The sequence below is a fragment of the Chlorocebus sabaeus genome, chromosome 10 (assembly GCF_047675955.1).
Source record: "Chlorocebus sabaeus isolate Y175 chromosome 10, mChlSab1.0.hap1, whole genome shotgun sequence".
Taxonomy (NCBI): domain Eukaryota; kingdom Metazoa; phylum Chordata; class Mammalia; order Primates; family Cercopithecidae; genus Chlorocebus; species Chlorocebus sabaeus.
The window spans coordinates 46,431,053-46,454,697 of NC_132913.1; the positions used below are offsets into that span (position 1 = coordinate 46,431,053).

Below are 23,645 nucleotides of genomic sequence, written 5' to 3' on the forward strand. Positions count from 1 at the left end.
AGACGGGCGGATCACAAGGTCAGGAGATCGAGACCATCCTGGCTAACACGGTGAAACCCCGTCTCTACTAAAAATACAAAAAAACCTAGCCGGGCGAGGTGGCGGGCGCCTGTAGTCCCAGCTACTCCGGAGGCTGAGGCAGGAGAATGGCGTAAACCCGGGAGGCGGAGCTTGCAGTGAGCTGAGATCCGGCCACTGCAGTCCAGCCCGGGCTACAGAGCAAGACCCCGTCTCAAAAAAAAAAAAAAAAAAAAAAAAAAAAAAAAGATATATCCCTCTCAACATCAAGGATCTCTTGAACCTGTACTCTGTCTGGACATTCCTTATACAAACAGTTCTAGATATAAGGAATTATTTCTTAACTAAAGCTGTATGTCTGTTGTACCCTAGGTTTCCATTAACACAATCCTAGAAAATGACTATTATCCTTGGGTAAAGCTCCAAAGTCAAACATAGTCAAGTCTGCAGAAATTTCATTTATTGTGTATTTACAAAAGACCCATTGAAAATGGATTTGATAAACTGCTCAATTCCTTAAAAATAATTTAAATGTCAAACATAATAGATATACGACATTGGTCTCAAACCCTCCAATGTACTTTACTGCACAGTTAATCAACTTCCTCTATTTGCTGAATGTTAAACTCAGATTTATTCACATTGACATAGCAGCTGTTTTAAACAGTTCAAGGCAAACACAGGTAAAATAGATATGTATTAAAACAAAATTCAGTAGCATATATACTTGTTGGTTCACCTCAACACATTTGTTTCTAGACCAAATTTAATTCTCTATTCGTGCAATTTACTATTTTGAGGGTCTATTTTTCTTAAAATTCAGGACTAAAAGAAATTCATTGTAGCTTACAATACCATTTATAGATTAGTTAGCTGCTTGATTCTTTATAATGAAGGTTGCAAAAACCTTAAAATACATTAGAATGACATCAAAAATAAATGTTATAGTCTATTTTTACTACTTTATTCTATGTCTAATTTGTTGAGCTTGCTAGATCTCCAAATCTTAAACACAAGCTTAAGAGTCCTTATTTACTAGAGAATGTGCAACATTTTTGTCTCCATTCTTAATGGTTTTTCAAATTCACCTATTAGACCATCACAGAACTTGTTTAAATTGTATTTTAATTTTGGCTTGGGCCTGACACTTCCAAACCCCATTTCACTGAACTGTGAAGTAAAATGATTACTACGGTTAAACCTGAGACTCATCCTTCAAAAACTAATTGAATCATTAATTGATCATTAACTGAATCCTACAAGAATGTCTTATTCTTGGCCAGGCGCAGCGGCTCATGCCTGTAATCCTAGCACATTGGGAGGCTGAGCCAAGAGGGTCACTTGAGGTCAGGAGTTTGTGACCAGCCTGGGCAAAGTAGTGAGACCTCATCTCTACAGATAATTTTAAAAATCAGCTGGGCACGGTAGTACATGCCTGTGGTTCCAGCTACTCACGAGGCCGGGGCAGGAGGATCACTTGAGCCTAGGAGGTTGAAGCTGCAGTAAGGTGTGATCATGCCAGAGGACTCCAGCCTGGGCAATAGAGGGAGACCCTGTCTCAAACAAACAAAAACCTAGAATGCCTTATTCTTTATTTAGCTAGTTATAAAAACAGAATTGTACTTCTATTGTTTTTATATGCTTTTCTTATGTTTTCAAACATCCTTTGTTGAATCTGAAATTATTTCATATTGTCAAGTACTTCTACTTGATAAGGTACCCTTAAGATTCATTGTGAGAGATTAACAAGAAATTAAGATGCTAAATTCACGAGATTTTTTTTTAAAAAATAAAGCTCCTACTCTATTACCTACTCTCAGAAAAAAAGAGGATGTTAGAAAGGAAATATTTTATCAGAGAGAGAGATGCTAGGTGCAGTGGCTCATGCCCATAATCCCAACACTTTGGGAGGCCACGGCTGGAGGACTGCTTGAACCCAGGAGTTTAAGACCAGCCTGGGCAACAGGGAGACCTCATCTCTACAAAAAATTTTAAAAATTAGCTGGGCATGGTAGCATGTGCCTGTGGTCCATTACTTGGGAGGCTGAGATGGGAAGACCACTTGAGCCTGGGAGGTCGAGGCTGTAGTGAGCTGTGATGCACCACTGCACTCCAGCCTGGGCAGTGGAGTGACACCCTCCTATCCCTTCCCCCACACCCCCTCCCCCCGACACACAAAAAGAGATAGAAAAGTGACTGTAACTCGGCCAGGCGCGGTGACTGTACTCAGCCAGGCGCGGTGGCTCACACCTGTAATTCCAGCACTTCGGGCGGCTGAGGCGGGCGGATCACAAGGTCAGGAGATCGAGACCATCCTGACTAATACGGTGAAACACCATCTCTACTAAAAATACAAAAAATTAGCCGGGCGTGGTGGCGGGCGCCTGTAGTCCCAGCTACTCGGGAGGCTGAGGCAGGAGAATGGCGTGAACCCAGGAGGCTGAGCTTGCAGTGAGCCAAGATCGCGCCACCGCACTCCAGCCTGGGCAACAGAGCTAGACTCCGTCTCAAAAAAATAAATAAAAATTTTTAAAAAAAAAACAACTTGTTTTTGGTAAAGATCTAGTACCCAGAATATATAAACAACTCTTAAAAAGTCAACAAGAAGAAGACAACCCCGTTTAAAAATGGGCAATGGATCTGAACAGACATTTCTCCAAAGAAGATATATAAATGGCCAATAAGCACTTGAAAGATGCATGTCATTAGGTAAAAGAAAATCAAAACCACAATGAAACTCCACTTCACAACTGCTAGGATGGCCATAATCAAGAAGATGGGTCATCAGTGTAGTGCCAGAACATTAAGAAGAAACCATTAATGCAACAAAATCCAACTGCAGAGTGATTTGGTAAAAGTTGTTTTGAAGATGGCCTGTCTTTCACTAAGCTTACCAATTTTCAAATCATCGGCCAGACTTTCTTTTGTAAGATTCAACAGTTCTTTTCCATCAATGTTATTCATCTTGAAAATACCAACGAGATCTTTTAAACCTTGTGCACAAAGCCATGTTGAGACATCCTCCTCTGACCAATCTTCAGTAAATTGCTTCAGCTGATCTTCTGTGCTCCTTGCTTAAAATAAACAGGTAAGTGAGATAACAAAAAAGTATTTCCTTTATAAACAATCTCACTTTGAATTAAAAGTAAACAAAATTTCCTTAAATCTGTGTTTTATAGCTGGGTACAGTGGCTCATGCCTATAATCCTAGCTACTCGAGAGGCTGAGGCAGGAGGATCGCTTGAAGTCAGGAGTTCAAGACCAGCCTGAGTAACACAGGGAGGCCCTGTCTCAAAAAAAAAAAAAAAAAAAATTGTTTTAACACTTTAACTTCCTTTTGGAACATTTTCTTTTTCACATCAGGAAAACAATTTTTTATTATATAAAATTCATACTAGCAAAGGTATTCTATTTGCTCCATCATCTCTGTATCAGCACCACTATTTGGTTAATTCTGACAGTGATAAAAATAAAACTCCTAAATTATGTGCCAGTGTTGCTTGACGCCAAAAATAAAACCAACAAAATACAATGATAATTTCTATTTTGTCCTGAGGCTATATTTACCTGAAAAATTAGTATGGAGTATAAACAAATAACTTAGAAACCATGGGAGGTGTGGGACACATGAATGTGCACCGAAGGCATTTACCAACAGCTTTCACACAGCCCAGCCACTTCAACACTGGCTTCTCTAAAATTATTATTATTTTAGAGATGGGGTCTCACTCCCTTGCCTAGGCTGAAGTACAGTGGCATGTTCTCAGCTCACTGCAGCCTCGTGACCTCCTGGGCTCAGGTGATCCTTCCCACCTCAGCATTCCAAGTAGCTGGGGCCACAGGTGCACACCCCCATGTGTGGCTAATTTCTGTCTTTTTTGTAGAGATGGTGTTTCATCATGTGGCCCAAGCTAATCTCAGACTCCTGGGCTCATGTAATCCACTCGCCTGAGCCTCCCAAAGTGCTGGGATTATAAGTGTGAGCCACCAAGCCAGGCCAAATTATTTTTAAATGACATTAAATTTGGATGCATACTTTCTATTGAGAAAAGCAATGTGAATAACCTGTCAAATGATTTACTAACTTTCTTTTTTTTTTTTTTTTTGAGATGGAGTTTCACTCTTGTCACCCAGGCTGGAGTGCAATGGCACAATCTGAGGTCACTGTAACCTCCGCCTCCCAGGTTCAAGCGATTCTCCTGCTTCAGCCTCCCGAGTAGCTGGGATTACAAGCATGCGCCATCGTGCTGATCTACGTTTCTGTATTTTTAGTAGAGACAGGGTTTCATCATGTTGCCCAGGCTGGTCTCGAAATTCTGACCTCAAGTGATACGCCCACCTTGGCTTCCCAAAATGCTGGGATTACAGGTGTGAGCCACTGTGCCTGGCCCGATTTACTAACTTTCTGACCCTAATGGTGAGTGGGGTTGAAACGAGTGAAAAATGATGTCCTTACTAACCTTGGCAAAGTGTTTCCAGGTCAAATTGCCAGATGTTCACTGTTTTGTCCATTGAACCAGTAGCAAGTAAAAGGGTATTAGGTGCAAAAGCACAAGTTGTGACATACCTAGTTAATAAAAACAACTATTATGCATGTTCTAATGTTTAAATTATATTAATACAAAGTGAGGTTCAGTTCAGACCTGGTGTGTTGAGTCAATGTGTGAAGTATGTTCTCAGTGTTCTGAAAAACAACAACAGCAGCTTTACACTCACTCAGGTAAGAGCAAAGTCACTGATGAAGACTCATTTGGCATACATGGGTTGTATACTAAGTGAATATATTTATTAGTAACTAACATAAGATGAAACTTTACTCAATGAATAGTAGAAACGGCATCTGTAACAGCATTCTCAGGTACTTACTTCACTTTTTGTCAATTATCGGCATTATTGTCTGCTAGCCATCTCCTTAGAAATTTTTAACACAGTAGACCCTTTTTAATACAGTAGACCCTTGGCATTTGCTCATCTGTTTGAACCTACTAATAGTAATCTAAACATCTACTACCTGAAATAATTCATATTTTTGGTTTTGGCATTTGACTTGTACACATTGCAGGACCAGTGACTAGAAATTAGTCCCCTGGCCGGGTGCGGTGGCTCATACCTATAATCCCAGCACTTTGGGAGGCCGAGGCGGGTGCGTTACTTGAGCTCAGGAGTTCGAGACCAGCCTGGCCAACACGGTGAAACCCCATCTCTATTAAAAATATAAAATATCAGTTGGCATGGTGGCACGTGCCTGTAGTCCCAGCTACTTGGGAGGCTGAGGCAGGAGAATTGCTTGAACTCAGGAGGCGGAGGTTACAGTGAGCTGAGATCGTGCCATTGCCTACAGCCTGGGCAACAGAGCAAGAGTCTGTCTCAAATAAATAAATAAATAAATAAATAAATAAATAAGTCCCTTAGATTTTGAGTACACTAAGGTGGCCATCCAACATTTTAGGTGTATTTAAGTGGGACTCATACATATTTTACAGAGACATTTAGTGTTATAATTGTTTCTGAGAATGTAAAATCTCATGAAATGTTCGTGAGAAATATTAAACATCTACCTCACCTACCTTGAGTATTTTGTTCCATTTCCTGCCAGAACACTCAGTGGCTTGAACCTCTGTGTGGAACACTAGCTTAGATCACTGGCTTAACTCGCTACCCTTTGATTACTTATATCTCCATTTATTTGCTGGCATAGCTACAGCCTAAATCCAATCATTTGGAGGCTCCACTCAACATTTACTTCTCTTGGATAATATTCTTTTCAACTACTTTATTTATTTTTGAGACAGAGTCTCACTCTGTTGCCCAGGCTGGAATGCAATGGCACGATCTTGGCTCACTGCAACCTCCACCTCCGGGGTTCAAGCCATCCTCTCGCCTCAGACTCCCAAGTACTGGGACTACAGGGATGCACCACCACGGCCAGCTAAGTTTTTGTATTTTTGGTAAAGACAAGGTTTCACCATCCTGGCCAGGCTGGTCTTGAACTCCTGAACTCAAGCCATCTGCCTGCTTCGGCCTCCTGACATGCTGGGATTACAGATGTGAGCCACTGCACCCGGCCACAACTTGGTCTTTACTCACACATGGATCAGTCAAAAACTCCCATTTTCCAAGTCCATGATAACCTATTCTTTCTTACGCCACTCTCTAAATCCAGCCAGGACTCTAAAAATGGTAGGTCACTTTCAACCATATTCACAAAAAACCCTAGGGTAAACATTCATCCTTTGCTATTATGGAAGCCTGGTGTAAAAGTTTAATAATTGATTGTATGTGATGTTTTGAACACTGGTGCTCTTTAAATATGTATATTTTATGATCACATTTAAAATCTATCCATCTTAAAATCATTACTGAAATATTTAAGGGCTTGTTGCAGAACCAATATCTTACTTGCATAACTATTTTAGCATTTGTGAAAATATATATGATCTTAGTCATACTAAACAGAAAAAATACAAACTTTTTCTACCATGCCTAACTTGAAGTTCAGTAGTCTAATAAGCATAACTTTCAGAGATCACAAGATTTTTAAATACTTACAGTATCATATACTATGACAGACTTATCCACTGACCTTTAAAAGAAAAGAAATTATAGGTGAAAAGTTCTATAAAAACAAAGTACAGTATTTATGCAAGTAGTAATTTTAAGTAACTTTAGTAACTTTTCTAGAAAAGACAGATATTAAGACAGATACATTTAGAATGCAATCCTTTTGTTCATATGTATGAAAACTTTAATTCAAAAAACTACATGTGGCCAGGCGCAGTGGCTCATGCCTGTAATCCCAGCACTTTGGGAGGGTGATTCGAGTGGATCATGAGGTCAGGAGTTCGAGACCAGCCTGGCCAACATGGTGAAACTCATCTCTACCAAAAACACAGAAAAAAATTATCCGGGCATGGTGGCATGCACCTCTAATCCCAGCTCCTCGGTAAGCTGAGGCAAGAGGATGGCTTGAACCTGGGAGGTGGAGGTTGCAATGAGCCAAGATCATGCCATTGCACTCCGGCCTGGGTGGCAAAGTGAGGCAACATCTCAAAAAAAAAAAAAAAATGCCATATATAAAATTCAGAAAATTATAAGCTTTATTAGAACAATGCCACTTTTTCACTGTTTCTTTTTCCTCAAAAAGCTAATATGCAAATCTATTGCTTTTAAATGAATTTAAAATATTTAAGAATATTCTCAATTGTATTTTCTAATATTATAAATTAGTGATAGATGTAACCCATACAAGCAAAAGCTCTTTAGGGTAATAACTTTTAAGAGCGTCAAGGAATCTTACCTTTTTTTTTTTTTTTTTTTTTTTTTTTGAGACAGAGTCTTGCTCTGTCGCCCAGGCTGGAGTGCAGTGGCATGACCATAGGTCGCTGCAGCCTCAAACTCCTGGGTTCAGGGGATTCTCCTGCCTCAGCCTCCCAAGTAGCTGAGACTACAGGCACAAACCCCTATGTCCAGCTAATTTCTTTAATTTTTTTTTTGTAGGGACTGGGTCTCACTGTGTTGTCCAGACTGGTCTCAAACTCCTGGTCTCAAGTGATCCTTCTGCCTTGACCTCTCAAAGTGTTGGAATAACAGGCAGGAGCTACCAGAGCAGCCCTTAGTACACATTCTGACCTACAACCGCATTCTGCTGTCTATTCACTTTTCATCTCTAGCCACTTATATTCATATACAGCCACCTTTTATCCTGCTCACTTTTTTTCAGTCACCCTCTTTCCCATATATATCCATTCTATCTAATCAATGACTTTTAGTCACAAATAGAATGTATCATTAATTGACCTGTTTGCATCTACTAAGTATGATTTAAATATGCCTGTCGATTCTTCTAAAAATTAAATGTTATATTAAGTTTGTTAATTTACATTTCTCATTCATTTGCCTGTATATTTGTCCAAATAAACTAAAAATATTCAGAAAAATATGTGAATGAGACCTTGAGCAACACCATATACCCAAAAGCACTTCATAATGTAAACTTCAATTTATCCAGAATGACTAGGAAAGACACATTTCCATAAATATAATGTTAACTAAGACACACATATATACAAACTGACAAAGAATTATACTGCTATAAAATGAACTTAAAACAATATTGAGTATCACTTAACACTTCCTCCATGGCTCAGAGGGTAAGTACATGTCAGGGTCCTGCAGTGCTATTAGTTCATCACCATGAACATCAACTATTAAACAGAAAAGAGGGGACTTAAAATGTCTTCAAGAGCACAAACACTGTCTTGTACTTCCTTTTCTATGCCCTATTCCAACTGGCAGAGAGCTGGGCACATAATCATTTTGTCAATTAACCTGTCCCCTAACACAGCAGACAGAGTTCAACTTTATTTGTTTAAACTTTCCAATGATTTAAAATCTAGGTCAAAAGACAATTACTATAAATACCTTTTGATGATGAATAATCTTCATCTTTAGAGATGAAAGAGCCACATCTACAATAATAACAACATAACTAGTAATTTGGCTGACTGTTTGGCAAGAATTGGAGCACATGGAAAAAAGAACCATCAGCCTTAGTCCGGACATTCTAAGTGGAGGTTAGGAGCCTAAATATCTTAACTGGACTGAAAGCTGGTATGAAGAGCCATAAATGTGGGTCAGAATACTATGACCTGTGAGATCAGACAGGAAAGTTTTAGAAAATCTAATGGCAAGGAGAAAATATACAAAAGTATTCAAAAGGAAAACAGTATAAAGTAATTGAATCATTGCAACTATGTTCCAGCCAATTGCCTAACAGAATAAAGCTCTGAAAAATAAAAGCCAAGGTTGAAAATTTCAACACAGAACTGGAAATCATAAAGAGTGACACCACTGAAAAAAATTGCCAAATAGAAATTCTAGGACCAAAAAATAAAATAAGCAAAATTAAGAATTCAATGGACCAGTTTAATATCATATTAGCTGAAGAAAGAATTAGGAAAGGGAAAACCATCCAGAATGAAGCACAGGAAACTGGAAGAAACAAACAAACAAACAAAAAACCAGAAGCATAAATATAAAAGAGAGAATAAAGTTTACAGTGAGAAGGTGTAATGTGCATTTAATTGGAATCCCAGAATTAGAGGACAGAAAGAAAGGAACAGAGGCAATATTTGAAGAGATAATAAATAAGAATTTTCCAAAAGTGGTAAAACATCATTCCACATTTTTCTTTTTTTTTTTTTTTTTTTTGAGATGGAGTCTTGCTCTGTCACCCAGGCTAGAGTACAGTGGTGTGATCTCAGCTCACTGCAACCTCTGCCTCCTGGGTGCAAGCAATTCTACTGCCTCAGCCTCCTGAGTAGCTGGAATTACAGGTGCCCACCACCATGCCTGGCTAATTTTTGTATTTTTAGTAGAGATGAGGTTTCACCATGTTGGTCAGGCTGGTCTCGAACTCCTGAGCTCAAATGATAAGCCCGCCTTGGCCTCCCGAAGTGCTGGGATTACAGGTATGAACCACTGTGCCCAGCCAAATATCATTCCACGGATTTAAGAAGTTCAATGAATTCCAAGCAAACTAAATAGGAAACTCACAAGCAGATACAGAGTGGATGTGCAAAAACCTCAAAACAGAAAATTTCATGAGCAGCCAGGGAAAAATACATGAATTACATCCAAAGGAACAACAGTTAGAATGAAACTAACTTCTCTATAGCAATACACAATAATAATATATCCTAAAATGTGTTTGTTCCAACAAAGCAAGATTGGTTTAACATTTTAAAATCTTGTAATTCACTCCACTAACAGAGTAACAGAGAAAAATTATATCATCTCAAAAGATGTAGGAAAAATCATCTGATGAAATACAATACCCTTGCATGATTAAAAAAACAACAACAAAAGCTCTTGCAAACTAAAAGGAATAGAATAATAAAGCTTATCTCCCAAAATTGATCATATTGAATAATGAAAGCTTTCCCTGTGCAGTGAGGAATCAGACAACAAGGCCTGTTATCACTGCTTTTATTACCCTGGTAGCATCAACAGTTCAGTAAGGCACAGAAGATACCAAAGAGAGAAGAATTAGAAAGGAAGGAACAAAACTATCATTATCCACAAATGATCTGATTTCGTATGTATATAATCCAAAATAAGAAATTTTCTAGATAAGTCCAATTTACTCCCATTATATATTTCCTTATATTGGCCACATCTTTTATATACTAACAACAAGTGCCTAGAAAGAAGGCTAATAAAGGATGAGAACTTCTACATAGAAGACAATTATTGAACTTCAAAGATAAATGAAGAAATATGCAATATTCTCAGATTACAAGACCAATATCATAAAGATGTCAATTCTCCCCAAACTCATCAGACTCTATATAATCCCAATTAAAACCCAAACAGGTTTGTGTGTGTGGAGACAGGAACTGGGGCAATTTAACAAGTTGATTCTAAAATTTATATGAAAATGTCAACAGCTAGGAATAGACAAAATATAAAGCCTGGGAAAGACAGAATATTAGAGCAAGGACAGAAACAGAACAGAGCAGCAGGTTAAGAAACAGACTCACAAATATATTGTCAGTGATTTCTGACAAGGGAGTACAACAAAATGGAGGAGAAAAGTGGTCTTTTCAATACATAGTACTAGGACAACGGGATATTCACGTAGAAAGGAATAAAATGGAATTCCTATTGCACATGATACACATAAATCAATTGTGTGAAAGGCAAAACAACGAGGGTCTTAGAAGATAATACAGGAAAATATCTTCATGACCTCAGAACGTGAAGAAGCTGACAACACTAAAATAATTAACTGTGAAAAGGCAAATCTAGAGGGTGGGGAAAGATATTTACAACTAGCAACAAATGGCTCAAATATAAAAATACACACAAACACACACATACACATATATAACAACAAATCAATAAGAAAAAAACCCAGGAAAAAAAATGGACTGGAGACATGAACAGGCACTTCATAGAAGAGAAAATACATACAGCTAATAAACTTCTAAAAAGGTTCCAACCACTTTGTTCTGGGGAAACGCAAATTAAAACCATAGTAAGGCGACACTACACACTCATCAGAACGGCTACCATTTTAAAACTCACAATACCAACTATAGACAAGGATACAAAACAACACTGCTACAGAAGTAGTAACTGTTCACCCACTTGGAAACTGTTATCTGCCAAAGGTGAAAATGCACATATTCTATGACTCAGCAAGGCCATTCCTATGTATTTATCTTACAGAAATGCATGAACATGTGTACCAGGACATACGATAGATTCACAGAATTATTATTGTAATGCTCTCAAACCAGAAACAATCATATAACCATTAACATTAAAATGAACTACTATATATATTATAATGTATCCATGCCATAGAATATTACACAGCAATGAAAATCAATGGGCCACAGCTCCAGGCAATAATATGAATTAATGTCACAAGTGTAATGTTGGGTACAGGAAGTCCAACAAAATAATTCATATTGCATAATTTGTTGGAGGCCAGTTTTAAAGAAAACAGGAGTAGTGCATATGATCTAACATGTTGTCACCAAAAAGGGGCACTCGGAAGGGGAGGGCTTCTGGGTCAGAACCAGCAATGTTCTATTTCTCGCCCTTTGCGGTGGTTCATCAAGCTATTCTTTGAGGTTTCACGTACTTTTCCGTATGTCTGTTTGATCTCATATAAAAATGGTTTAGGAAAATTAAACCAACTAGCTTACCCTGAGACTAGCATCTGCCCGTCATGGGAAAAAGCACAAGCCAGAACAGGAGCACAGTGCCCACTCAGGGTACTTTTATATTTTAATTCAAAACCTGCAAATAACAAGGTAACAGAGATTAGAAAGCTGACCATGCTTAGAACTGATTTTTAAGTCAACGCCATTTCACTTGTTTATTCAACGAATAATCTTTTGAGTGCCTAAAGGACACAAACATTAAAAACTCTCATGCAGTTCAGATATCTATAAGGAAATAATCGAGATGCAGTGTGATTAACTGGTTTCTGTTGACTAAAGAAAAACGTCAAGTTTTTAAAGAATTCAAGTAGTTTTACTCAGAGGTCTTTCTGAGGACTAGAGACTAAGGCCTATGGCCTGGGAACTACAGGGCAGTCTGTGAGACCACTCCAAAGTGGTGCTTCAGCCCGCTGCTTATGTACAGGTGGTAGAGGCTTAGTACGTGCAAAATCACATCAAACGGAGGTTACATTAAAGCAGAATCACATCAAGGTCTGGGTGTAAGAGTACATCTGGTTATAGATTACTAAAGTGCATTCGGCTACAGATTGCAGAAACATGATCACTAACCCCACCGGACGTTATCTCAGGTAAGAAAAGGCAAGGCTGGGCTCCTTTATCTTTTAAGGAATGTAGTGACTCAGGCAAGAGACATGGGGGACTCTGTGCTCTCCTCTGTTTTGTCTTCAAGGCATTCTTCCGGAGAGCTGCACGTTGTCACAGAGTTGGGGGTTTTATGAAATTATGCTGGCAAGCAGAAAGGAGCAAACATGGCTTCTCCTGTTTGTTACTCTGTCTCACATTTCAAAAGCTCAGTAATGGATTTTAAAAAGCAGCTCAACAAAGGCTAGATGGGGTAATTTCGTAACTACCAAAATTTTTAAACGTTTAAACTATACCACAATTCTGGTGTCTGATAAAAACAAAATATGCCAATTGCCCAAAAGACTTAAAAAAATGCTTATAATTTTTTAAATCTGGTACTTAAAAATATTTTGTCATCCTGTAAATAATCAATGGTAATTTACACATCTTGTAATTCCAATATTATCTTGATAACACTCGTACAAAGTATAAAAAAGTGTAAAATCCCTTTTATGCTTTTAGAATTACTAAACATAAATATCACAACTATTTTAAAAGTATACTGAGGGAATTCAATACATTTTGGTGACAACCTATAAAAATAAATATTAAGAAATTGGCAGGGGTTGGGGGAAAGGAAAAGGAAATACACAAGGGAAATTTACAACTACATCAAACACAATAAAACCTTTTTTGAAGTGTTAAATGTCTTTTAGTGAGGATAACAAGCATTTAACTAAAGAAAAAGGTCATCAGAGTAAGTTAAAGTTTCAAGCTCAAAACAGGAAAAAAAAAATTTTTATCTGGAAGAGCAGAGACACACACTAAAGGCACCATGCTAGAAATACAAGTGCTAGAAATACAATGATGAACTTCAAAAGGCTTTCATTCTAACTGGGAACAGAGCAATAAGTAGGCATGATTAATCAAAGAAAGCAAACATATTAAGTTGCAAACCAAATTAAGACTACAAAACTTTAATACAACCATAAGAATAGGTTATGTCCTCAAGTATAAGACCCATATGTCTCTCTACTCCTCCCTACAAATAAGCAAATAAGGTACCAATGGTGATAAATGCTTTATGAAAAGATTTTATTATTATTTTCTTTTTTTTCAGAGAGTCTCCTTCCATCACCCAGGCTGGAGTGCAGTGGTGCAGTCTCGGCTCACTGCAACCTCCACCTCCTGGGTTCAAGTGATTCTCCTGCCTCAGCCTCCCAAGAAGCTGGAACTACAGCCGTGCACCACCACACCTGGCTAATTTTTGTAGTTTTGTCGAGACTGGGTTTCACCACATTGGCCAGGCTGGTATCGAACTCCTGACCTCAAGTGATCCGCCTGCCTCAGCCTCCCAAGTGCTGGGATTACAGGCGTGAGTCACCGCGCCCAGCCTAATGAAAAGGTTTTAACTGCATGTTTATAAACTGTCATGTATGTTTTTGTTTAAAAGTCAGTGTCAACATATTTTCCAGTAAACATGTGAAAGGCTTTACTTTTGAACAATTATCAAAGGAACATACTTATTTCCTGATAAAAGGTTCTTCTCTATACACTAGGATAATTATGAACAACAAAAATGTAGTTTGTCATTTAACTGAAGTGTACTAGGTAACAAATAATAATATTTTGAGGCTCCTGAATCAATCAAGATGACCACAATATTTCAGATTCCCATGAAAATGTCAATGAAGGAATTAATAAAGATAGAAATGTACACTGGTAAAGAGAGTGGGAAGAGGGGCATCAGCAAACCAGACACTGAATCAACTTTGGGAAGGTAGAAAGCACATTAAGTAATGAAGTATAAAAGAATAACAGCCCAGTGTACAAAGAGACGGGGGTACAGCCAAGAAAGTTATTCTGCCCTAGGAAACACCCCAAGACTGGCCAAGTGCAGTGGCTCACACCTGTAATTCCAGCATTTTGGTAGGCCAAGGTGGGAGGATCATTTGAGGCCAGGAGTTCGAGACCATCCTGAGAAACAAACTGAGACAATGTCTCTATAAAAAATTTTAAAATTAGCCAGGGGAAGACCAGGGAGAGGAGGTGGAGAGGGTAGGAAGAAAATACCTCAACGTTCCAGAATATCAATAGCCAGGAAAAAGGAAAATTAGAATGACACAGACATAGACCTGAAAAGGGAAAAATTGACTGACTGTATACAGATCATTTGTCATCTACCTCCAATCTCTCCCCAACTTCACCCTTAGTATGCTGCACAAAAGCCAAGCACTTATCCCCGGTGAAACCTTTCAAACAAACAACTGCCTGGGAAGCCCTAGGGTAAGAGACTATCTACTCCCCAAGTCCCCAGTCCCTCACCCAGAAGGGCCAATTACCCACCTCCTCATCCTAGAGGGAAGCCAGCACTAACAAACCACCCCTGTGCACAGAGCTTCTAAACATTATTGTCTAATTCTTAAATGCAAACAGAATACTAAGCAAAAAGGGGACTCAACTGCAAACAAAGCTCAGAAAACAGGAGGGAACTTAAAAACAAAGCAAAAACTCCTAAAAGACATCCTGAGAGTTTTGAGAGCTTACCTTTATAACGGACACTATGAAAAGGAAACAAAGAAGATGATGAGCTTTCAGAATCTGAAAATATGATTAACGACATAAAAGATTCAAAAAAAGGTTAAGAGAAAAAGAGAAATTTTTCCCTAAGTATAAGAAAAGAGAGAGAAATGTGGGGGAAAAAAAGAGAATCAATTCAGGAGGCCCAACATTCAATTAATGAAAGTTGTAAAAAGAGAGAAGGATGAAAGAAATAACATAACGGAATACTTTATTCCAAAACTGCACAAAATAAGCTTCCTGACTGAAAGGGTCACCTGACGGAATAGTACAATGGAAGGGAAAAGACCCACACACTAACAAAAAGCAGTACCTACAGTGAATAAATGAAAAATATAGTGGTATAAACAATGTTTACAGAAACTGTGAAAACCACCAAAGGAGATGAAATCAAGTGCAAAGTGGTCCCCTCTGGTGAGCAGAAATGTGCATGGCAGTAGTACGGGTGAGGTAATGATCAGCAATGAGCATCTGAGTTTTCAATCATGTGTATTACTTTGATTAAAAGTTTCTTAAACCATATTTTTGTACTTACTTTTAGATACTCAGGGTACCTTAAGTAAAAAGATTAAACAGAAATTTTATCCAGACCACAAATAATTTTAGAGAAGTGCTACTTAGCATACATACCTAAGATATGGGTAAAAGAAACAATCCAAATTTTGACTTGGCAATCCTGACCACATGATGCCAATCGAAAAAACTGAAGACCTTGTTCTCCATCTAAAATTTGTTAAAAATAAATATAGACAATTTGTAAAACACTGAAATCCCCCCAAAATTTCCATTTCTTAAACTGAGATCTATTAATTCTACTCATTTAAACCATGTTCACAAGCTATTAGTTAACTTATACCATTTAACAAAATGTTGATTAAAGAATTTCTTTTAAACAAGGTACTATATAGGATTATTAGTCCTCAAGTTGCTACAATAAAATACCTTTCATTTACATTCCTCAAAGAATAGAACTCAAGGCTGCAAGAACCAATACTGAGCCACTAAATAGAGCATCCTCTAACCCAATTTTAGAGTCTATGAGGCTAGCATTGATGGGAAAAATTAGGAAGAAAAGTCAGTTACTTTGACGGTGTTAAATGTTTCATCATTCCCAACCTTTTTTTAAGGTCATAGCAATTTCTTCCTTTTTTTTTTTTTGAGACAGAGTCTCACTCTGATGCCCAGGCTGGAGTACAATGGTGCGATCTCAGCTCACCGCAACCTCCGCCTCCAAGGTTCAAGCAATTCTCCTGCCTTAGCCTCCCAAGTAGCTGAGATTAGAGGCATGTGCCACCATGCCTAGCTAATTTTTGTATTTCTAGTAGAGATGGGGTTTCACCATGTTGGCCAGGCTGGTCTTGAACTCCTGACCCCATGATCCGCTTGCCTCGGCCTCCCAAAGTGCTAGGATTACAGGCATGAGCCACAGCACTGGCCTAAGGTCTTATCAATTTCTTAAAAGCCTGGTCTATAGTTCATGTGGAATAATGGGAATTTTTTTCCATTTGATTTAATCAAGCCAAAAGCTGGAATTACAGAAATCAAAAATAACATCAATTCACTCCATTTGGTTGAAAATATTATATTATTGAGGGAAAGTAATCAGTTAAATGGTGTCCCAGAAGCGCTACTACTTTACACTTACTTCATTTTAGTGTATCATTATGTATCTGCTAGATTAAGTTCCTAAACAATTTTGGATAATGTAAATATTGATATCATCAATGCAATTTTACACAAGTGGTACCTAATATCACATGTAGTTTCATCAAGTAAGTTTTGGCATTCATATGCAGTAAAGCACAATTCAGAAATTGAGGCTGGGCATGGTGGTTGAAGCCTGTAATCCTAGCACTTCGAGAGGCTGACACCGGGAGTTTGAGACCAGGCTGGGGAATATGGTAAGACCCTGTCTCTACAAAAAATTTTGTTAAATTAGCCGGGTGTGGTGGCACACATCTGTAGTTGTATCTACCTAGGAGACCAAGGCAGGGGATCCCCTTGAGCCCAGGAGTTTGAGGCTGCAATGAGCTATGATCATATCACTGCACTCCAGCCTGGATGACAGAGCAAGACCCTGTCACCAAAACAGAAATCTAATATCCATCTTGAGATTGCACTCCGGCTTACCAAATATTCAGTATATAAAATTTAACAAATGTATACACCTGGGCATGTAAATTTTTTCTATGGACTCTGCCTCTCTGAAAGTACAAACACTTACCTAACAAACAACGAATTAAATTCCATTTCACTGAAAGTTTTTCTAACTCCATGGGACTTCCATATTTCAATAGCATTTTTGTTTTTTCTGTAGCATAGGTTTACCCAAAATGTATCCTTTCTAAGAAAGATCTTGAGGGATACAAGCAATTGCTGATAATCACTGTCTTTTTAAGGCAAAACATTTTATTCAATAAATGACTGAGAGCAAAATATTTCTGTATTAGACCTAATTACCAAACCTATTTTTTTCATCGTTTCTTAACTAAATAGATCCTTTGAAGTTAATTCTAAAGTTCTTTAAGTAGTGAAAATTCAGCTAAGACAATGGAAAATTACACAGCTTAAAATGTGCTTATGTTCAGTATCTAAATATAATATTTAGAAACATACTTTTCTTCAGGAAAAATATTTAAATTACAATAACCTAATAACCCACACTTTATCATTTAAAAACTGGAGAGAAATGATTATTTACTCTCAGGTGCAAACAGTATTATTTTTCCTTATTTCAGCAAAATGTCACAAGATGAGTTAATATATCGTAAGTATTTACAGATAATAATACCAAATTAAACAAATTTAAATTATATACTTTGTCTTCTAAATAAATACAGTTGCTCCCACAAATGCCTACAATAATCACTTTAAAGCATGTATCAATTTGTTTCAGAGAATTTACTCATAAGGTTAAGATATATTTCAACAGCAACACTGAAGGAACTAAAGAAGGCACGAAGATTAAAATTCTACCGAGAGAAGTGTATAATATGTTCTAAAGGCAGGGTGGGGATGTGGGTATCATTTCAGAGTCTCATCTAGAATTCTCTGCCTGGTGTAGTGAGCCTTTCCTGACCCCAGAAGCTCCCAATCTCTCTAAACGCAGGACAAAAAAGCCCTTATTTTGATTCTAATATTAAAACTAATACAGTGGTCTTTTCATTGGAAATCTATCTTCAGATCATTTAGAACCAAAAAAGGAACCTAGATCTCTCCACACTTATATAATTCACCAGATTCATTGAGTGCCTACAAGATGTGGAGAAGGTATCACAGAAATGGAAGCAATGACTTGCTACAAGCTGTCCTTAGAGTAAAATAGCACAGAACAATATATTAAAAGAATAACTGCCTTAATTAAATTAGGGAGGCAGTTTAACATAAGAATGGGTTTATGAAAAGAAAATCTATTATTTCAGCAAATCATTAAAAAGAATCTTACTCATCAATCTACATTTCAAGGCCTACTCTGTATCAGGTACGATGAAGAAAAGAGACCCAGGCCTTGCCTGCCTGGAGCTTACAAGCTAATAGGAAAAACACCATTAAATATTATCCATATAAATATAGAATTAAAACTTGTGATAGTATTATAAAAGAAAAATAAAGCATGCAAATAAAAGACTATATCAAAATTATACAGATTTAGTGCAGGAGTTAAGAGCAGGAGAGGCTTATCTTTAGTGATTTTCAGCCAAATTCTAAAGGACATAACAGCAAACCAGGTAAAGGGTCTGCACATAAAACCCTTGGAAAAATCTCAGAAACATTCCAGGAATTAAAGAAGGTCAATGTGGCAAAAAATGCATGAGGCCAAGAGCAATTTGAGATTAGGGGGAAGCAGAACATGTTTTGCTTTTGGGATCTGGGATCTTAATCATATCTTAACAAGCCACTGATGGGCTTGAAAAGGGGGGAATACCACAATCTTCCTGTCTACTCTCTGGACCTGTTTTGTCCAATAAGGCAGTGACTGGCCATATGTGGGTACCAAAGACTTGAAATGCAGCTGGCCCAAATTGAAATGTACTATCTATGATATACACACCAGATTTCAAAGACTTAGTACAAAAGATAAAGTATCTTAATAATTTTTATTATCAATTATTGAAACTACATTATATACTGGGATTATACTGTTAAAATTAATTTCATCTACTACTACAACATTTTAAATTTCCCTAAGTGGCCTGCAGTACGTTGTTAGGGACAGCACTGGTCTGGCAACAAGACTGCAGGGGAACAAGAGCTACAGAACTCCCATCCACTAACACGGAAAATGAAAACTTTTAAAGAAAGAACTTTCCAATTCACTGTACCTATTTAAAACCAAGAGACTATATTCAGGAGCTCTGTTTATTTCTAAAAAATCAATTGTGTTGGCAAACATTTTATAAATTTAGCTTTTGGAAGATTAAATTAGTAAATGGAAAACATAGCTTCTATTTCCAATTTTTAAAGTTTACATTTCTACTTGAATATCAACACAGTGTTTTTTTCTTTTTTTTAATTGCAATCCTATCAATAGGGTTAGGTCCTCTAAATTGCCATATCCAAGGAATCTGAATCTGTTGTACCAATCTGAGTCACCCCCTGCATATAATAAAGAATGTAATTTTCTTGCAGGAAACTCCAAGGCCCCCCCCCCCAAAAAAAAGAAAAGAATGTGATTTTCTCATATATTTTTTCAGATTTCATTTTGGTCAAAAAAGAAAGAAGGATAATCCCTTTACAGGAATAAATTAAGAGGGCTCCTCACTCTACTAATGATAACATACAAAAGAATAAAAGAACAAGTCATATACAGCACAAATTATAAACAGGAATTTCTAGTGCTTAAAAGAATAAAATAACCAACCAGAAACTGGCTGTGAAGAAAAATCGCAGCAGGTAATTCCAAGATCATGTGCTTTTTCACTATGCAGACACCTCATTTTATCATCCCACACTGTTAAATCACCACATGAGGAGCCAGTGACAAAGAAGCTTCCATTAGGAGAAAATGCACATGCCACCAAGGAGCCATCTTTAACACTACCACATCTGAAATAAAAGTAAAAAGTGGGTTTTCATTTCAGAGTATCTTTTACTTTATACCACAGTCTCTAACAGCAGCTTGATACAGTAAAAAGAGAATAAATGGCTATAACAGATCTAGAGAAAAAGGACAATTGATGCCTACAGAAATAAAATATCATTTATATGCTATGAACTGAGATACACTGTCTAAAAGCAACGGAGGATTTAAATACCCCCCCTTAAACATTTTAACTGGTATGTTCAAGCTTAAATTACAAACCAAAGTCCACATATCTTCATATTTTTCCACAGGGCAAATCAGTATAAACACATTAAAATCTGTAAAACTTAAACCAGAAAAGCAATGACAAGCAACATCAACTACAAACATACTTTTATTTTAAAGGTAAGATAAAACTATTTTTATTGGAAAATATGTTATTGGAGTCAAAGGTACTTTCAATGTCTGTATTAAAAATTACCTTGAAGCAACGGTGAGGTCTTCAAATATAAATTATTCATGAAAGGAAAATGCTGTGGGCAAGTTAAAATTATGTTAGGAAGACAGGGAGGCACTGTGCTGAAGATATTAATATTAGATCAGTTAGGAAAAATAAGCTGTTAAAAACCCAACAATTAACACACTGTCCCATCCAGCAGGGTATCTATCATTTATATATAATTAATTACATTCTTTAGGGATAGTTATGCTATACAGCCAGAAGTTGTCATTGGATAAGATTCCTTAGCTGACAGCTGGATTTCATGCATATAAAAAAGATATCTGGCCTAAGTGTTCATTAGCACCACTTAAAACACATCACCCTCTTCAACCCAGAACTAAGCTTAAATGAGCAATAGCTGTTGACCAACTGGCATTTGTGCTCTGAAAGATGCTGGGAGACAGGAGGAAGGGGAGGTACACAAGGCTATTTTAATTGTTAATTACTTAAAAGCGCATGGTTTCTAATGTTCTTAATGTCATCTAAAAGTGTTAACTTTTTTTTTGAGACCGGGTCACTCAGTCACTCAGGGTGGAGTACAGTAGTGCAATCCTAGCTCACTGCAGCCTCAAACTCCTGGGTTCAAGCGATTCTCTCACCTCAGCCGCTGGAGTAGCGAGGACTACAGGCACACGCCACCACGCCTAGCTAATAAAAATAACTTTTGTTATGTATATTTTGCCACAATATAAATAAATGTGAATAGTTTTAATGTTGTTAAACTGCAATACAACATTACCAATGTAAATTAATTGACTGTTTTTTTCCCAAAACTGTGTTTCTGGTGAGTTGTTTTTTTTTTTAAGAAATGATAAATAATACATCACCACCACACCAGGCATGAGGTTCTTTCTTCTGGGCTTGTTCATTCACCCAGCAAGAATTGCAGTCAGAGAAATAACTGCATCTCTTAGCTGAGCTTTACATACTATTACTTTATTATTGAAAACACTTGGGCCGGGCGCAGTGGCTCACACCTGTAATCCCAGCACTTTGGGAAGCCGAAGCAGGTGGATCACATGAGGTCAGCAGTTCAAGACCAGCCTGGCCAACATGGTGAAACCCGGTTTCTACTAAAAATACAAAACATTAGCTGGGCATGGTGGCGGCAGTCGGTAATCCCAGCAACTCGGGAGGCTGAGGCAGGAGAATCACTTGAACCCAGGAGGCGGAGGTTTCAGTGAGCCTAGATCGCACTATTGCACTCCATCCTAGGCAACAAGAGCAAAATGCTGTCTAAAAAAAGAAAGAAAACACTTAAACCACAAGTGACAAAAATAAAGCCTAACACAAGTATATATACGTAACAAACCCGCACGTTGTGCACATGTACCCTAGAACTTTAATTAAAAAAAAAAAAAAAGAAAGCCTAAATTTACTGAACCTTTAAAATGCTGCATTGTTTAACTCTTACAATTAAAAAAAAACCATAAAAATCTAACAAGGTTAACTCTTAATTTTAAGATTGGAAATATAAAACTCTTAGAGCTAAGCAAATCTACTGTAAGAATCATATTAAACATCTCTCTGGGTATTTGACCTTTAGAAGGCCAGTTACAAATTTTTTTTTTTTTTTTTTTTTTTTTTTGAGACGGAGTCTCACTCCCAGGCTGGAGTACAGTGGTGCAATCTCGGCTCACTGCAAGTGCGGCCTCTCAGGTTCACACCATTCTCCTGCCTCAGCCTCCCAAGTAGCTGGGACTACAGGTGCCCACCACCACGCCCGGCTAATTTTTTGTACTTTTAGTAGAGACAGGGTTTCACTGTGTTAGCCAAGATGGTCTCGATCTCCTGACCACGTGATCCACCCTCACTGGCCTCTCAAAGTGCTAGGATCACAGGCGTAAGCCACCGCTCCCAGTCCAGTTAAAGTATTTTTTCTTGTGCTACCTGAAAACTATTGGCTTCCTAGGGTCATCGAAATATTTTTCTTTTTTTCTACATCACTTAGACTGTGCAGAATATCAAAATATTTTGCTTTCAGCTTTTTTTAAGTATACCTAGTCAACAGGATTAAAACAGGAAGAATTTAAATATCCATACCTATATAACTTGTATGACTGTGCATTCCACAAAACCACAGTTCCATCAGCTGCCCCTGATGTCAAACACCTGGAGTCTGGGGAAAACTGGCAAACCCTCACGGGGCTGCCACTAGGCTGTTCCATCACTGCCAACATCTGTCCATTTTCAGTATTCCATAGGACAGTGGTACCATCTGTTGAACACGATGCCAAAATATGTCCTGAAGGGGAGAAACAGCAGCAGTGGACAGCATAGGTGTGAAACTTCAACGGAGAGTGTGGCAGTTCAGTAAAGTCATGTAACGAGTACAGGCGAATTGTTTTGTCCAAGGAGCAAGTAGCCAAGAGGGAAAAGGAGAAGGCACAGCAGTTGACATCGTCACCATGATCAGCTAATGTGTGAATCAGTTTCACCATGTTCTTTATTTGAAGTAAAACAGCCTGAAATTTTTAAGCAGATAAAGGTTATTTATTCTAGGAATCAGATAAATGCAATGTGAATCTATATAAAAGGGCCAAAATGTTTTAATCTGCTCCATGAATTCTTCCACATCAACATTTTAAAGCAGTGGTCCCAACCCTTTTGGCAGCAGGGACCAGTTTCATGGAAGACAATTTTTCCCTGGACTGGGGTGTGGGGGATGGTTTCAGGATGAAACAGTTCCACCTCAGATCATCAGGCTTTGGATCCATAAGCATATACCCTTGATCCCTAGCAGGCCCAGTTCACAATAGGGCTTGTGGATACCTGTAGCCCCAACTACAAAAATTAGCAGGGTGTGGTGGCGCGTGCTTGCAGTCCCAGCTACTTGGGAGGCTGAGGCAGAAGAATCCCTTGAAGGGAGGCGGAGGTTGCAGTGAGCCGAGATCACCCCACTGCACTCCAGCCTGGGTGACAGAGCGAAACTCTATCTTAAAAAAAAAAAAAAAAGAAAGAAAGAAAGAAAGAAAATCTAACACCGCAGCTGATCTGCCAAGAAGTGGAGCTCACTCATGCCCTCACCTCCTGCCGTGCAGCCCGGTTCCTAGCAGGCCATGATGGGTACCAGTGCTCAGCCCTGGGGCTTGGGGAGCTCTGTTTTGTTTTTGTGAGACAGGGTCTCCCTCTGTCACCCAAGCTGAAGTGAAGTGGCATGTTCTCAGCTCACTGCAACTCCTGCCTCCTGGGTTCAAGTGAT

General features: G+C 38.1%; 1 protein-coding gene across 10 annotated transcripts in view; it reads right to left on the reverse strand.

Annotated features, from left to right (window-relative positions):
* Positions 1-23,645, reverse strand: part of WDSUB1 (WD repeat, sterile alpha motif and U-box domain containing 1) — a 49,224-nt gene that overhangs the window by 22,772 nt on the left and 2,807 nt on the right. For 4 of the 10 annotated variants that reach the window (XR_012094193.1, XM_007965071.3, XM_007965070.3 and 1 more), the window contains exons 2-9: positions 22,487-22,908; positions 19,780-19,964; positions 15,549-15,641; positions 11,736-11,829; positions 6,568-6,601; positions 4,662-4,702; positions 4,479-4,585; positions 2,913-3,092 (exon numbers count right to left, since the gene is read on the reverse strand). Coding sequence is in view for 6 of the 10 variants with exons in the window: in XM_007965071.3 (XP_007963262.2) it covers positions 2,913-3,092; positions 4,479-4,585; positions 4,662-4,702; positions 6,568-6,601; positions 11,736-11,829; positions 15,549-15,641; positions 19,780-19,964; positions 22,487-22,884 (1,132 nt within the window). In the remaining 4 variants the exon portion in view is untranslated. Of the gene's footprint in view, positions 1-1,453; positions 1,572-2,912; positions 3,093-4,478; positions 4,586-4,661; positions 4,703-6,567; positions 6,602-11,735; positions 11,830-15,548; positions 15,642-19,779; positions 19,965-20,422; positions 20,475-22,486; positions 22,909-23,645 lie in introns of those variants that run through there. The other 6 variants (XR_012094192.1, XR_012094195.1, XR_012094194.1 and 3 more) reach the window with 6 other exon arrangements.